At 54.8% G+C, this 12,938-nt stretch overlaps 1 protein-coding gene across 2 annotated transcripts; it reads left to right on the top strand.

Moving 5' to 3' along the window:
- Nucleotides 1-476: 476 nt before the first annotated feature.
- On the top strand, nt 477-12,176 carry TNNT2 (troponin T2, cardiac type). 2 transcript variants are annotated; one of them, XM_032710885.1, is made up of 18 exons: nt 477-557; nt 2,889-2,936; nt 3,872-3,882; nt 4,022-4,039; nt 4,646-4,675; nt 5,432-5,488; nt 6,030-6,062; nt 6,664-6,699; nt 6,959-6,980; nt 7,900-7,960; nt 8,090-8,206; nt 8,815-8,892; nt 9,025-9,135; nt 9,550-9,659; nt 10,270-10,360; nt 10,774-10,814; nt 11,508-11,513; nt 12,095-12,176. In XM_032710885.1, the coding sequence occupies exons 2-18, from the start codon at nt 2,899-2,901 to the stop codon at nt 12,141-12,143; spliced, it is 909 nt and encodes a 302-aa protein (XP_032566776.1). In that variant the 5' UTR covers nt 477-557; nt 2,889-2,898; the 3' UTR covers nt 12,144-12,176. The 2 variants fall into 2 exon arrangements, with proteins under 2 accessions (XP_032566776.1, XP_032566774.1); XM_032710883.1 differs by lacking the exon at nt 4,646-4,675.
- The last annotated feature ends 762 nt before the right edge of the window (nt 12,177-12,938 follow it).

Raw genomic sequence — 12,938 nt, forward strand, 5'->3', positions numbered from 1 at the left:
TGGGATGGAGAACTGCTCACTTCCCTTCTCCTGACAAGGGGAAAATCGGGAAAAACCTGAAACGAAAGTGTCCTGAGAGGGTAAAAGCAGCCTAAGAGTCTTCCCTTCTCATTAGAGCATCTCGAGCTCAGTGCAGGGGCTGAGTGAGCCGGGGCCGGGGGTTCCAAGGAGGGTCTGCTCCTCCACTTGTGGCAGCGCTGCCTTATCAGCATCCCCGGCCCGGGGTGACAGCTGGGCTGGCTTGTGTCAGCCCCTCGGGCACTCACGTATCTCGGTACGGAGGGTTTAAAATAGCAAATCTCTGAGGCCACACAATAGCTTGGGCTTATATGGGCTCCTGGGGAGGAAGGGGGAGCGGCGGAGGGGGCCGGGGCCGCGGCTGCCGAAATAGCAGCTCACAAGTGTTGCATTCCTCGCTGGGCGCCGGGCACATTCCTCCCGGCGCTGCCCGCCCCGGGGTGGGCGCTGGAGCCCCCTTAAAGCCTCCTGCCCCCCAAGAGCATTTCCCAGACACCCGCCGGCTTCCCCTCGGCTCCCTGGGACCTCCCGCGGCACAGGTAAGGCTGGGGCAGCCCGCTCCTGGTGTGGATGCTCAGTGGAAGGCAGCACTTACAGACCCACAAGTGATTCGGCTCGGGGTTCACGATCCTCCCCAGCCCCTTGCTCCGGGCTGTGTTTTTGCCATGAAGGCATTCCCATGGAAAAAGCATCAGGACCATCTCCAGCCCGCTGTATCTGCAGTTTGTCCAATGCCTTTTGAACCACCCTGATGTGTGCCAAGGTGGCTGAGATGGATCTCGGCTGCCCTGGTTCTGGGGGAATCTCACAGATCCCTGATCCCTGTGTCTCTGGAGAGAACAGAAGGGATGTGATGCCTGTGGGAGGGTTAGGCCAGCCTGGCCCTGGCTTGCTGGCAGCCCGTGGGGTGGGATAGGGGTGGGATGCTCCTGGATATGGTCTGACCCTGCCAGGCAGGACTGGAGCAGTGACGTGACCCACAGTGGAGAAACGGTGGGAAATGGGAGCTCCATGTCTGGGCAGCCTGGAGGAAGGGAGAGACTGTGAACCACGGATTAACTCAGCCCCACAGGTGTGACCAGCCAGCCCTGAGCTGAAGGAGAGGGTGATTTTAAGAAGTGGAAGGAATATCTGGGTTGTTTAATACACAGCAAATGATATGAGATTTTTTGCAGTCAATAATATGTGCAATGTTTCCTCTTTAACTCTGTACTATATCTGCTGGTTCTCCTAATTCTATCAAAATAGAATTTTAAGCTTTAATGGAAAAGTTTATCTGTTTCTGTGCAGAGGATGGATAAATACTCCCCAGAGCCACTTTTTTCTTGTATATCCCCTTAACAGTCCTGGGTTTGGTGCTGTTCCCTCTGCTCTGTGGGATCTAGTGATGTATGAGATAGGAGGGGAATGGAAATGTAGGAATAAACTTTCACATGTTTGCACTGTCATGACCAGGAGGGGCCCTCCACTCCTGTGTCATGAGAGGATGACATGAAGCCTTGTGCTTAGGGGCCACATAAAAGATTTGGCCAAACCTGAGGTTTCAGAACCATGCTGAGCCTGGGGGAAAAGCAGGGCCACGCACTGATATTTGAGGGGAAGTGGAAATTGAGGGGATGGTGCTGGAGGGGGTGCTGAGGGCCAGGCCCCACATCCATCAGAAGAAAGAGAAGAGCAACGTCAGAAGCAGGAGGTGATCCTGAGGCAGACAGGGCCGACTTGGAGTCCTGACTTCGTGTGTCTCCAAAAGCCCCTTGTGAGTCATCGCCCAGAAGTGAGATTTGACAACCCCTGGAGCTGTGGGTGCGCCCAAACACCCCTCCTGTAATGCCTTTCCCATGCCTGAGGAATCCAACTCTGGATTCAGCATCTTGAATAAGCAATCCTGAAGCCTGTCCTACCCATCCTGGGTAATAAAATGCTCAACAGATGCAGCCAGGACCAGTTGTTCCCAGAGTCCGGGCAGCAGGAGAAGTGAAGCGTTGTTGCTCTGGGAACAGGTGGTTTAGCACATGAAAGTTATTTCTAGAGCTGCTTTGCGTTGTCCTGAGGCATCTCAGCTCTGCTGAGGTCTGGCACGATCATAAGCAGTGCACAGGCTGGGCAGGGGATGGGGCTGATGCCCTGGACCGCTCCAGGATGCCCAGGGATGCGGCTGGTCAGTGCAGACCTCCCAGTGGAGTGCTGGGTGAAGGTTAGATGAGGTGGGACGATGAGCAAAGTCCTCCTCACCACAGCTGGGAACATAAGCATGGCCATTGCTGCAGAGTTTTTAGCCCTGTTGCTAAACCAGACTGTGAATTATCCCTTTTAGCTGACCTCAGGCCCAGAGCCAGCATCAGGAGAGAAATGCTCCTGCTGAGCCCAGGTTGCCTCTTTCCAGAGCACTTGGAGGGCTGGGCTGGGAGATCTCTCTGAGGGCTTGTGCTGTGCCTTGTGCAGGGCTGTAAACCCAAGACAACAGGTCGTCCCTGAAAGCTTCAACTGAGCTAATAGGAAGCAAAACAAGCTGATCATTATAGTGGGGTGATTTTCCTGCCCCCTGAGCAAACACAGCCCCCTGAGAGGGCTGAGGAGAGGGGAGCTGTGCCCTGGACATGGCTCCTGACAGAGTTATCAGTGCTGCATGAGGCTGTGTCTAATCTCCTATTTGAGGCGAGCTGTGATCCTGGGACAGCAGGGGAGGGGGGAGCCTTATCTCTGCTAAGATAACCCTGTCACAGCCCAGCTGGGGACAGCTCCAAGCTCCAAGTCCTTTGGAGAGATGCAACATCTCTGTGCCCCTGTCCCGGCGCTGGAGGACGGGCTGTGCTTGTCCTTATCTCAGCTCCTAACCCTCACTTTTTCCAATCTGCCTTGAACTCTGCCAGATAACCAGGCATGTCGGACACTGAAGAGGCCACTGAAGAATATGAGCAGTAAGTGGTGTGTTTTTAAACACACTTTCTTTCCCCCTATTCCCACTTCCCCAGAGTTGTAGTGTTGCTCAGAGGTGCCATTCAGAGGGCACTGGCTCTTGTCATTACCCCAGCACCCAGCATGAAACCCCCCAACCTGTGCCCATCTACACCACTGCCCTGGCAGTGCCAGACCCCCAGCAGTGAGGAGTTTTGGTTAGGAACTGTATCCACACACATGGATGGGACAAGGGATGGTTCATATATTAAAAAGGCTGCAGTGTAAATCAGTGAGACAGAGCTGGGAAAACCTGATGCCAGCAGTCTGTTGCTGATGGGATCCTCCTGCCACACCCAGACCATCAATCCCCAAGGCCCAAATTTGAGAGGAATTTTTGCTGGTGAGAGTTCCTGGGCCATGAGGCGTGTTCTGGAGAGATGGGGCTCAACATCTGCACTACACAGTTACAGGGATCAGTGTGAACACAGCTCCTGCTTCTCATCCACCAGCTGAAAAAGCAGATTTGCATCCTTCTCTTGTGTTTCAATGCCATGACAAACTCTCATGTGTCAGCAACCTGCCCCTTGGGTACACTTGAGGACAGGCTGTGCATCTTCTCCAAGGTCAGAGAAGGACTTTGGGGCAAAGGTGGGATGTGAGATGACTGTTTCTGGGATTACAGGCCATGGTCACTCAGTCTTCTCAAGCTGCAAACTGGTGGTGTGCTCTGACCACTGCCAAAGTGTCAGTCCTGCTGTCCACAGCGTGCAGAGTGACCTGGGTCTTGTCCCTGTCCCCACTGCCACCTTAAAGCCACCCACACAACAGTCCTTGCCCATTGCTATGAGAAAGGGGAGGCATCCTTGAGGAAATTCCAAGTTCCCCTCCCGATGGATGCACGTGCCCCGTTACAGCAGACTGGTGTAACTCCAGATATTTGTGTTGTGCTTTGCAGGGAGCAGGAAGGTAAGAGGACACGGAGCATCTGCAGCTGCACCTGGAGCACCTGCAGCTGCCCTGAGGCCAAAAAGTGATCAGAGAAACTTCAATAACCTGCGTCTTCTTTCTCTTCTCTCTCTCCCGTGCCTGTGTGTGCTCTGTGAAGAGGAGTACGTAGAAGAAGGTAGGTGTTTACCTGCAAGGACCAAGAGACAAGTGCTGTGGGTTCAACGTTTTGCTTAGGGGGCTGTGGGGGTCAACTCCTTGGCTGCAACGGCCAAATCATGCCCAGGAAAGGCATGTTCGAGATTTCTCCACCTGAAACATCAGTAGGATCAAAACCAGACTGAACTTTCCCAGGATCTCTTTTGTCAGAGCGAACCCTTGACTAAAAACAGGGGTGGAAACGCTGGACACGGGTATTGGCAGAGGTGTGAGCCCAGTAACCCAACGGGAGCTGGAACTTCAGCTGGATGTGTGTCAGTGATGCTCAAGCACAAACCTCCATCTGCCTCAGCTCGATGAAGACACAAACTGCCCTGTGCATGGAGCTGCTCTGGGGCACAGCTGAGCTGGGCTTTTGGGCTGGGCTGGGGAGCTGGGCTCTGCTGAGCCTCTTGCTGCTTCAGGGCACTGCCAGGCAAAACATCCTGAGCACTAAGAGCAAAGAGAGGCACAAAGGGGAAACCACTGCAGTGTTTTAGTCCTTGTCTAATGCACACCAGAGCTCCACAGCTTCATGGCCTCCAACTAACTCTGTGCTTATTCCTTTCCCTCCTCCCTGGCCCAGAAGAGGAAGAATGGATAGAGGAAGAAGACGGTAGTTATTGCACCTTTCTTTATTTCATCTCTCCATTGCTGCTGTGAATATGTCGTGGGTCATGTGTCTTTTGCCTCTCCCTGGCTAGGAAATGGTTTTCTTTCATTCTTCCACTTCTCTCTCTTGCTCCTTGCACTCACCTCTCCTGCTGTGCTGTGCTGTGTGTGGATCTGCTCCTGTGTCTGTGGCTTCTCTCTTACATCTGCCGATCAAATGCACTCACAGTGTGCTCCCTTTACTATCTTCTTTCTCTTTTCTTCTGTCTTGCTGTGGGACCACAAGTCTTCCCAAGACCTGCGGGCCCCAGCATTGCTCTGACTCCAATGGAAGACTCTTGTGGGGACACTGCTCCCTCCAGTGGAAAAATACTCCAACAGTGTCACAAATAAGATTGTTTTCTAGTGCCAGCCAACCCTGGGCTTCACTGGCTGGAGGAGAGTGATAGAAATCACTGCCCCCTTCCTGGGGTGTAAGGGAATGACAGCATGAGAGGGAAGGAGGGACAAGACAGGAAGTGGCTATAAATCCTTTAATTTCATTAATTTATTTTTTTTTCCCTGCCTGAGGATAGAGCAGCCCTTGGGTAAAGGTTAGAGCAAAATCTTTTGCTTTCTGAGCCTCTGTTTCTCTCTCTCGTGGCTGTGTCTCCTCTGGTCTCTCTCAGTCGGGTCCGTGGCACAGTTGTCCTGACAGCAGGATGTGCAGGGAGCCAGAGGGAACGGTGCTGTTGGCCTCACACTGCCCTTTATCCCACAGGTCAGGAAGAACAGGCAGAGGAGGTGGAGGAGACGACCAGTGAAACCAAGGCAGAAGGTGAGTGGTGGCTTTGCCAGTGAGCTCCCATGGACTGGCAGGAGCCAGGCTCTGCTCCAGTGCAGTGCCAAGCAGGGTCTGAGATGTCCCAGCACGGCCTGTGACAGGGGTCAGTAGAACAGAGGGGCAGCTCTCCCCCAGATCTGTGGTGTCCAGTAAGGGGAGTATCAAAGCTGAGATGCCCTTTCCTGATCTGCCTTGGCCCTGCAAGCATGAAGATGTTTGTGTTTTCTGCTGGTTGCTGATCAGTTTGTGTCCAGCCCTCTGAAATAATGCCAAAAATGAGTCAAGCCTGTTCCATCCTGGGGTCCCCACAGGTGGGGTTTCCAGAGCAGGGGTCATGCTCTGATTTCTCTCACCATCTAAAGAGCACTGGTGTTCATGGGACAGCTTTGGAACATTTGGGGTGGCCTGATGTGTGACCCCATGCTGTTACAGCTGGTTGAGGGGCTCAGATCTCAGCTATGTCCCCTCAGGTTTGAGTGCTGGGACCCCTCTGTGGTTGTCCTAATTCACATTCTCCCCATTTCTTTTAAAACAGAGCAAGAAGATGAAACAAAGGCATCAGGAGAAGGTAAAGTAGGAGCAGAGGAGAGATGGTTTTGGCCATTTCAGTCTTGACCTCAGTCCCTCAAGACACTGGGCCCTTGGAACAGTATTTTTGGTGTTGAATTCATTTTCTGCTGAAGGGAGAGAATCTGTGGTAAACAGGGCAGAGCTGCCCTGGCCTTGTCCTGCAGCAGGGCAGGGGCAGCAGGAGGGGTGGCTGTGTGCTCCCTAGAAAGAAATTCACCCAAAATCAGAGAATCAGAGAATCACAAAATTACTTGGGTTGGAAAAGACCTTAAAGACCATCCTGTTCCAATTCCTGCCCTGGGCAGGGACACCTTCCACTAGACCAGGCTGCTCCAAACCCTGTCCTACCTGGCCATGAACACTTCCAGGGATGGGGCAGCCACAGCTTCTCTGGGCATCCTAGAAGGATTGAAGTACAATTTTGAAGTACAAAATACAAAAGGAGAGGGTGGCACTGCTGTTTTTTGGACAGTGCTCTCAGGGACATGGTGGGATTGTTGGGGTGTCCTGTGCAGGGCCAGGAGTTGGACTCGATGATCCCGATAGCTCCCTTCCAGCTCAACATATTCTATGATTCTATGACTCTGTGTTTTCCACAGGTGGAGAGGGGGACAGAGAGCAGGAGCCTGGGGAAGGTGAAGTATCACCCTCATTCCTTTCACCTGTGTAAGGAGGTAGCAAAAACTGCTCTGCCCAGCCAGGAGCACCAAAGTATGTCTCGGGTTTTTGCACATGGATGGACACCTCATTGATGGAGGATGATCCACAGTGCAGCCTGTGCTGCTGGGAGAGAGGGGGAGCTCGGCTCAGGGTGGTGGGTTTGGGTCAATGTGTGAAGGAAATACCTCTGAGACCCTGACCTTGTCTTTCTGTCCTGCTCCTGGGGACCTGCAGGGGAATCGAAGCCAAAACCCAAGTAAGTGTCAGAGTGTTTTTTCTGGGGAAAGGTCTGAGCTGGGAGCTGTGCCAGGGCAGAGGCTCCATGTGATGGGCTTAGCACCCTGATCCATAAAGGGCATGGGACAGTGAGGCCTCCAGAGCATGGAAACACAGTGGGACTGGGAGATGGAGAGAAAAAGGGAGAGAAACAGACAGGTAAACATGGAGCATGAGGGGATCCTGAGAACGGAGTCTTTAGGCAGTTTTGAAGCATTTCGTGTGCTCCCTGGGAGAAGTTCAGCTGCCCTGTGGCCCTGTAGCTGGAAAAAAATCTGTGCACCCCAGCCTGGGATAGAGAGTCCATGGCACAGCCAGGGTCTGGCTTCTGCAGTGTGCTCCCGGCCACAGCATGAGTGCCAGCATTCCAGGGACAGAGCCCCTGCCCAAAGGAGCGGGGCTGTAAACCACAGCCAGGAACCTGTGAGTCCTCATGGAGCCCCAGAATGCTGTGGTGTAGGAGGCAGATCTGTCCTCAGCCATCATCTCTTCATCCCTTCGTGTCTCTGCGTGCCCCTACTGAGCATCTCCTGCCCTCCCTCAAGCCCACAGAGAGGATGGTCTCCATCTCCCTGTGCCAGGTCACACTGGAGCATGTGGTTCCTCTGTGCCCTTTTGGGTGAGCAGTGGGTTGGCTGCCAGCCCCAGGGTGCTGGCAAAGGGTCGTGGCCACATTGTCTGCAGCTTGCACAGTTATTCCAGCCATGCAGGCGCCTTGGAGCGCTTCCCGGGAATGCCACAGGTCTTCCTCTGAGGCTGCCCAGCTGGCAACTTCCAGCTTCCCTGACCCACAACTGTGCTCACTCTTCACCCCTGGGGACTGCAAGGCTCAGGGAGGAGGGCTGGGTGGATGATACCTGCTGTAGGCCCACCATCCTCCTGCTCACCTTCCACTGCAGGGTCTTCATGCCAAACCTGGTGCCTCCCAAAATCCCAGATGGCGAGAGGCTGGATTTTGACGTAAGTTGTGCCCTCAATTCCCATTCCCACGGGGTGATCCTCTCACGTTGCTCCCCTCACAGTGCCCAGCAGCTCCCCAGCTCCTGGAGGCTCCTCTCATGGGCGTGTTCCTGTTTCTATCCCGTGCAGGACATTCACCGCAAGCGCATGGAGAAGGACCTGAACGAACTGCAGGCCCTCATTGAAGCCCACTTTGAGAGCAGGAAGAAGGAGGAAGAGGAGCTCCTGTCCCTCAAGGACAGGATTGTACGTCTTCAGCCTTCCCCCTCCACCACTATAGCCACCCCCTCCCCTGTGGGCACATGGCCACCATCCTGTCCTCATAGTCCTGACAGGAGATCCCTGCAGGACAGAGCCTGAGATTTGAGCCAGATTTTGTACCTCAGTGCCAGCAATTATAGAATCATAGAATCTCCTGAGCTGGAAGACACCTACAACAACTGTTGAAGTCGAACCCCTGGCCCTGCACAGGACACCTCAACAATCCCACCCTGTCCCTAAGAGCGTTGCCCAAATGCTCCTTGAGCTCTGGCAGCCTTGGGACCGTGACTACTGACCTGGGGAGCCTGTTCAGTGCCCGGCCAGCCTCTGGGGGAAGAACCTTTTTCTGAGATACAACCTAAACCCCCCTGACACACCTCTCAGGTCCTGTCACTGGGACTGCTGCGGTCTGCGGTGCCTAACGACGATGCACCTTGCTTGTGGTCACTGTCCACACATTCCCTTGGGAGATGTGGGAGCAGCAGATCCACCCTTGGGGCTCTCAGGGCTGTGAGAATCAGGGATCTGTCCACAGGGACAAAGAGGATGCAGGTTCCCCGGGGTGTCCAAGCCAATGTCCTCTCCTTCTGCAGGAAAAGCGGCGAGCGGAGAGGGCGGAGCAGCAGCGGATCCGCAGTGAGAGGGAGAAGGAGCGCCAGGCCCGGATGGCCGTGAGTGTCTCTTGGGAACGGGGGGCTCGGGATGGGCTGGGGGGGGTCTGGGAGCACGAGCTGTGTGCTGGGTGCAAGACAGCCCGTGATGTGTCCTTCCACCTGCTCCTGACCCACTCCTGACCTTGGCAGGAAGAAAGAGCCCGCAAAGAGGAAGAGGAGGCTCGGAAGAGGGCTGAGGAGGAGGATAGGAAGAAGAAAGCGCTCTCCAACATGCTGCATTTTGGAGGCTACATGCAGAAGGTGTGTAATCCTACCCCAGGCGGTGCCAATGAAGCTGCTGGTGCTCCTGGGAAAGGCTTCACCACGGGCTGACCTCACCCAGTATTGACAGACTGTGGCTTCTAAAAGCAGAAGTCAGGTCACCGTTTTTGGGTCACAGCAGAGGTTACGGGGTCAAAGTGAGCTCAGAGCTGCTGTGAGCTCAGCTTTGCTGTGCAGATGCTGGTCAGGGCAGCTCCAGCCTTGCCTCAGGGACAGGGACAGGGATGGGGATGGAAACAGAGGTGTCTTGTCCACTATTGCCAAAATTTCCTTAAAGACTTCATGTGCTTCTGGAACCCCAAAAGCTGAGGGTCTTGGTGGCAGAACTTTGGATGGAGTAGAGCAAAGGCTGGGCAGATTTCCTTCCCTCCAATAAACTGATGGTTTCCTCAGTCAGAGAAAAAGGGTGGGAAGAAACAAACAGAGCGGGAAAAGAAGAAGAAGATTCTCAGTGAACGGCGGAAGCCCCTGAACATCGACCACCTCAGTGAGGACAAGCTGAGGTGAGCACAGGCTGCAGGAGAGATGTCCAGAGCAGGAGCTCGGTGTTGGGTCTCACCTCCTGGGGCAGGATCCTGGGCTGGAGAGGGATGTCTGTAGCACGATCCTGGCTGTGAAGGGATGCCTGTGGCAGGATCCCCAACTGGGAAGGGATGTCTGGGGCTGGATCCCATTCTTGGAAGGAATGTCTGGGGCTTGCAGCCCAGGCAAGAGGGTGATGGCACAGATGGAGATGGGCTCTGACACCCCTCTGGGGACATGGTTCCATGGCTCTGCCGGGCCACCACAGCCAGGCTGCGGCTGGTGGCACCAACCATCAGAGGGAGCCAGGCTCACACACATGGGACATGTGTGTCCCAAGGGAGCCAGGCTCACATGGGTGGGACATATGTCCTGAGGGACCCACTCTCACATGTGTGTGACCTGCATGTCCCCCTGTGCACCGACCTTCACTGTGGCTCTGGTCCACGTGTGGGACTGGCATCACCACCTGGGTAACACATTCCTGTCTGGACAAGCAGCCTCCAGAGCAGGGGAGGTGTTGGCATCACTCCCCATTCCCTGGGAGCCATGTCCCTTTCCTGCACTGTCATCAGCTGGCTCTTCCCATAGGGAGAAGGCCAAGGAGCTATGGCAAAATATCCGTGACCTGGAGGCTGAGAAATTTGACCTGCAGGAAAAGTTCAAGCGGCAGAAATATGAGGTGAGCTGCCAGGTCCTCTGTGACCTGTTCACCCTCCGTGTTCCTGGCTGCTCCTTCTGCTCCCCAGCTGGGAGATGAGGTGGGTTGTCCAACTGGCCTCCCAGCTCCTGCTTGGCACTGCAAGAGGCTTCCTGCTCTGCTGCACAGCACAGCCCCGTTCAAGGCCAGGCTGGACGGGGCTTGGAGCAACCTGGTCTAGTAGAAGATGTCCCTGCCCACGGCAGGGCATGGGATGGGATGAGCTTTAAGGTTCCTTCCAACTCAAACCATTCTGGGATTCTGTTATTCTAAACCCCACACAAGAACTGCTGGGAAAAAGAAAGCAGTGATGCATCTTCAGCTCGACCCTTGTCCCCAGCCAGGCGTGGGGCCTCTTGCCAGACCTCATCACCCACCTGCATTTTTTCTTGCAGATCAACGTCCTCCGAAACCGTGTCAGTGACCACCAGAAAGTGTAAGTCCCTGGGCAGGCTATACCTCCCTTTTCAACATCTCCTGTCCTCCCAGCTCCCTGCAGTCCTGTCCTTCTCTATCTCCCCGCTCTCTTGCACCCTCGCTGAGCCACCTTCTCCTCCTCCCACCCCTGCCTCTCGTCCTACTGGTGCCTGGTGTTCACAGACCTGCAGGTCTGGCCCAGAGATATCAGTCTCTGCTCTTCAGCTCCCATTGACAGACCCCCATGACTTACTACCACCACCAGCTTCCCCCTGTCCCAGAGACCCTGGTTGGGGATGGACTCTGGGGAGACCCCACCTCTGTATGGGGAGCCTTGTGTCCTGTGAGGTCTTTCCAGCAACTCCCATCCCTGCAAGGGCTCTGCTCAGCATCCCAGGAAAGTGTTGGAGATCCCAGCTTGTCTAGGAGGGGAAATCCCACGGGCTATGGGAGCTGTGCATCCCTGCAAGGGCAGGGGAGCCTGCCCCCATATCCATGTTCCCTGCACGTGACTGAGGGACCCTTTGTAGGAGGGTGGAAGAGGGTGTTTAACCCCCACTCTCAGGAGCACCATGCTGCTCTCACATCCCCATCCCAACCCTTCCATCTCACATGGGAGATGCTCAGCCCACCCTGTGTCAGACGCAGCATCTCCCACCCACTGACACCAGCTCTCTCTTCTCTTCTGCCCCAACACGGCCTGTTCCTGCAGCAAAGGGTGAGTACAGGTGTTTCTGAGCGTTGTGTGTCTCCCACTGCACGTGTGCTGCAGGGACACTGGGACATCAGGGAAGCAGCAGGGCTGAGGGACAAGGCAATGCCAAGAATTGGCAGCCAAAGCCAGAAATGCCCTTCACTTTCCACCCAAGCCTCCTCCTCCTCCTCCTCCTCTCTGCTGACTTGTGCCCAAAGCAGTGCCTGTCCCCCTAAGCTGGTTAAGGAGAGTGATGTGGTGGGTCCTGAAGGATTCTGCAGATGTTTTTATCCCTCTGCAGCCAGAGATCCAACTCATCAATTCTTCTCCGAAGGATCCTTAGATGGGGAGAAACATAGGAAGGGAATTGGGGCTCCTTAGAAATGCCTGGCAAATGCATGAGCTTGTTCCTACAGAGCCCCAAAACACTTGACTCAGGCCCCAGGGTTTTACCTGAGGCCTCTGAAGACCTTCATCCCCATAGGGCAGTGAACATCAATGGGAGGTATCTCACTCCTTTGCAGGACTGCTGAGAGCACCCACCTCACCCCTCCTGTCATGATCACTAATGCCTTACTGCACGTGCTCTTCTGCTTCCCTTCCAGGTCAAAGGGTGCCCGTGGGAAGACCATGGTGGGCGGCAGGTGGAAATAGCTGACTCAGGAGGCACAAGAGGCTGAGCCACAGGGAGGGGCATTGCCTCAGGGCTGCACCACGTGCCCACCCGCCCTTCCACTGCATGGGGCCCTGGCTGCGGGCACAGGGCGGGCTGGGGGGGCAGATGCTTCTCCAGGTGCCGTTTCTTGTCTCCACACCCCCAGCTGGTGTTGTGTCTGTAAATAAAGAGAGCGGTGAGGGGGTGTGGGTGTTGTCTCTGTCCCGACGCTCTGAGCCCAGAGGGAACAGGCACAGGACAGTCTCAGCAGAGCTCGACATAACCAGCACGGCTGCACACCTGCTCCAACCACCCAGGACCTCCTGAATAACATTACCACAGAATATTCTGAGTTGGAAGGACCCACAAGGATCATCAAGTCCAACTCTTAAGTGAATGACCCATATGGGGATCTAATCCACAATCCTGGAGTTATTAGCACTTTAGTTCCTGCTTTTGCTGTACCCGTGCTCCTCTCTGGTCATCTCTCTCTCCCACAGTGCCTTGTGGGGCACTGCTCCCAAGTCTCTTGGTCCATGGAGTAGTCACAAACTCACCCTCCAGGCCATTCTTATTCCTATTTCCACCACTTGTTACAGGGCCCAGACCAACTGGGTTTGACTCCTCTGCATGTTTCTGACAACATCCAGTGAAGCCTTGAGATAAGTCACTGTGGAGAGGCCATTTATCTGTGCCTTAGGGGTGTAGATCTCTTCCATCTGGCTGTGGGCATCTCTGTAGCATGTTCACACGTGCAGTGCCCGAAGTGGCACATATCTGGATAACCCCAAGTG

This window comes from Chiroxiphia lanceolata, chromosome 25, assembly GCF_009829145.1.
Source record: "Chiroxiphia lanceolata isolate bChiLan1 chromosome 25, bChiLan1.pri, whole genome shotgun sequence".
NCBI lineage: Eukaryota > Metazoa > Chordata > Aves > Passeriformes > Pipridae > Chiroxiphia > Chiroxiphia lanceolata.

Bases quoted from the DNA above. Each gene is read 5' to 3' on its own strand.
- TNNT2 (XM_032710885.1), top strand. From the start codon at position 2,899: ATGTCGGACACTGAAGAGGCCACTGAAGAATATGAGCA. The intron at 6,981-7,899 runs GTAAGTGTCAGA...CTTCCACTGCAG, and splicing joins GAATCGAAGCCAAAACCCAA to GGTCTTCATGCCAAACCTGG. The intron at 9,660-10,269 runs GTGAGCACAGGC...CTCTTCCCATAG, and splicing joins CTCAGTGAGGACAAGCTGAG to GGAGAAGGCCAAGGAGCTAT.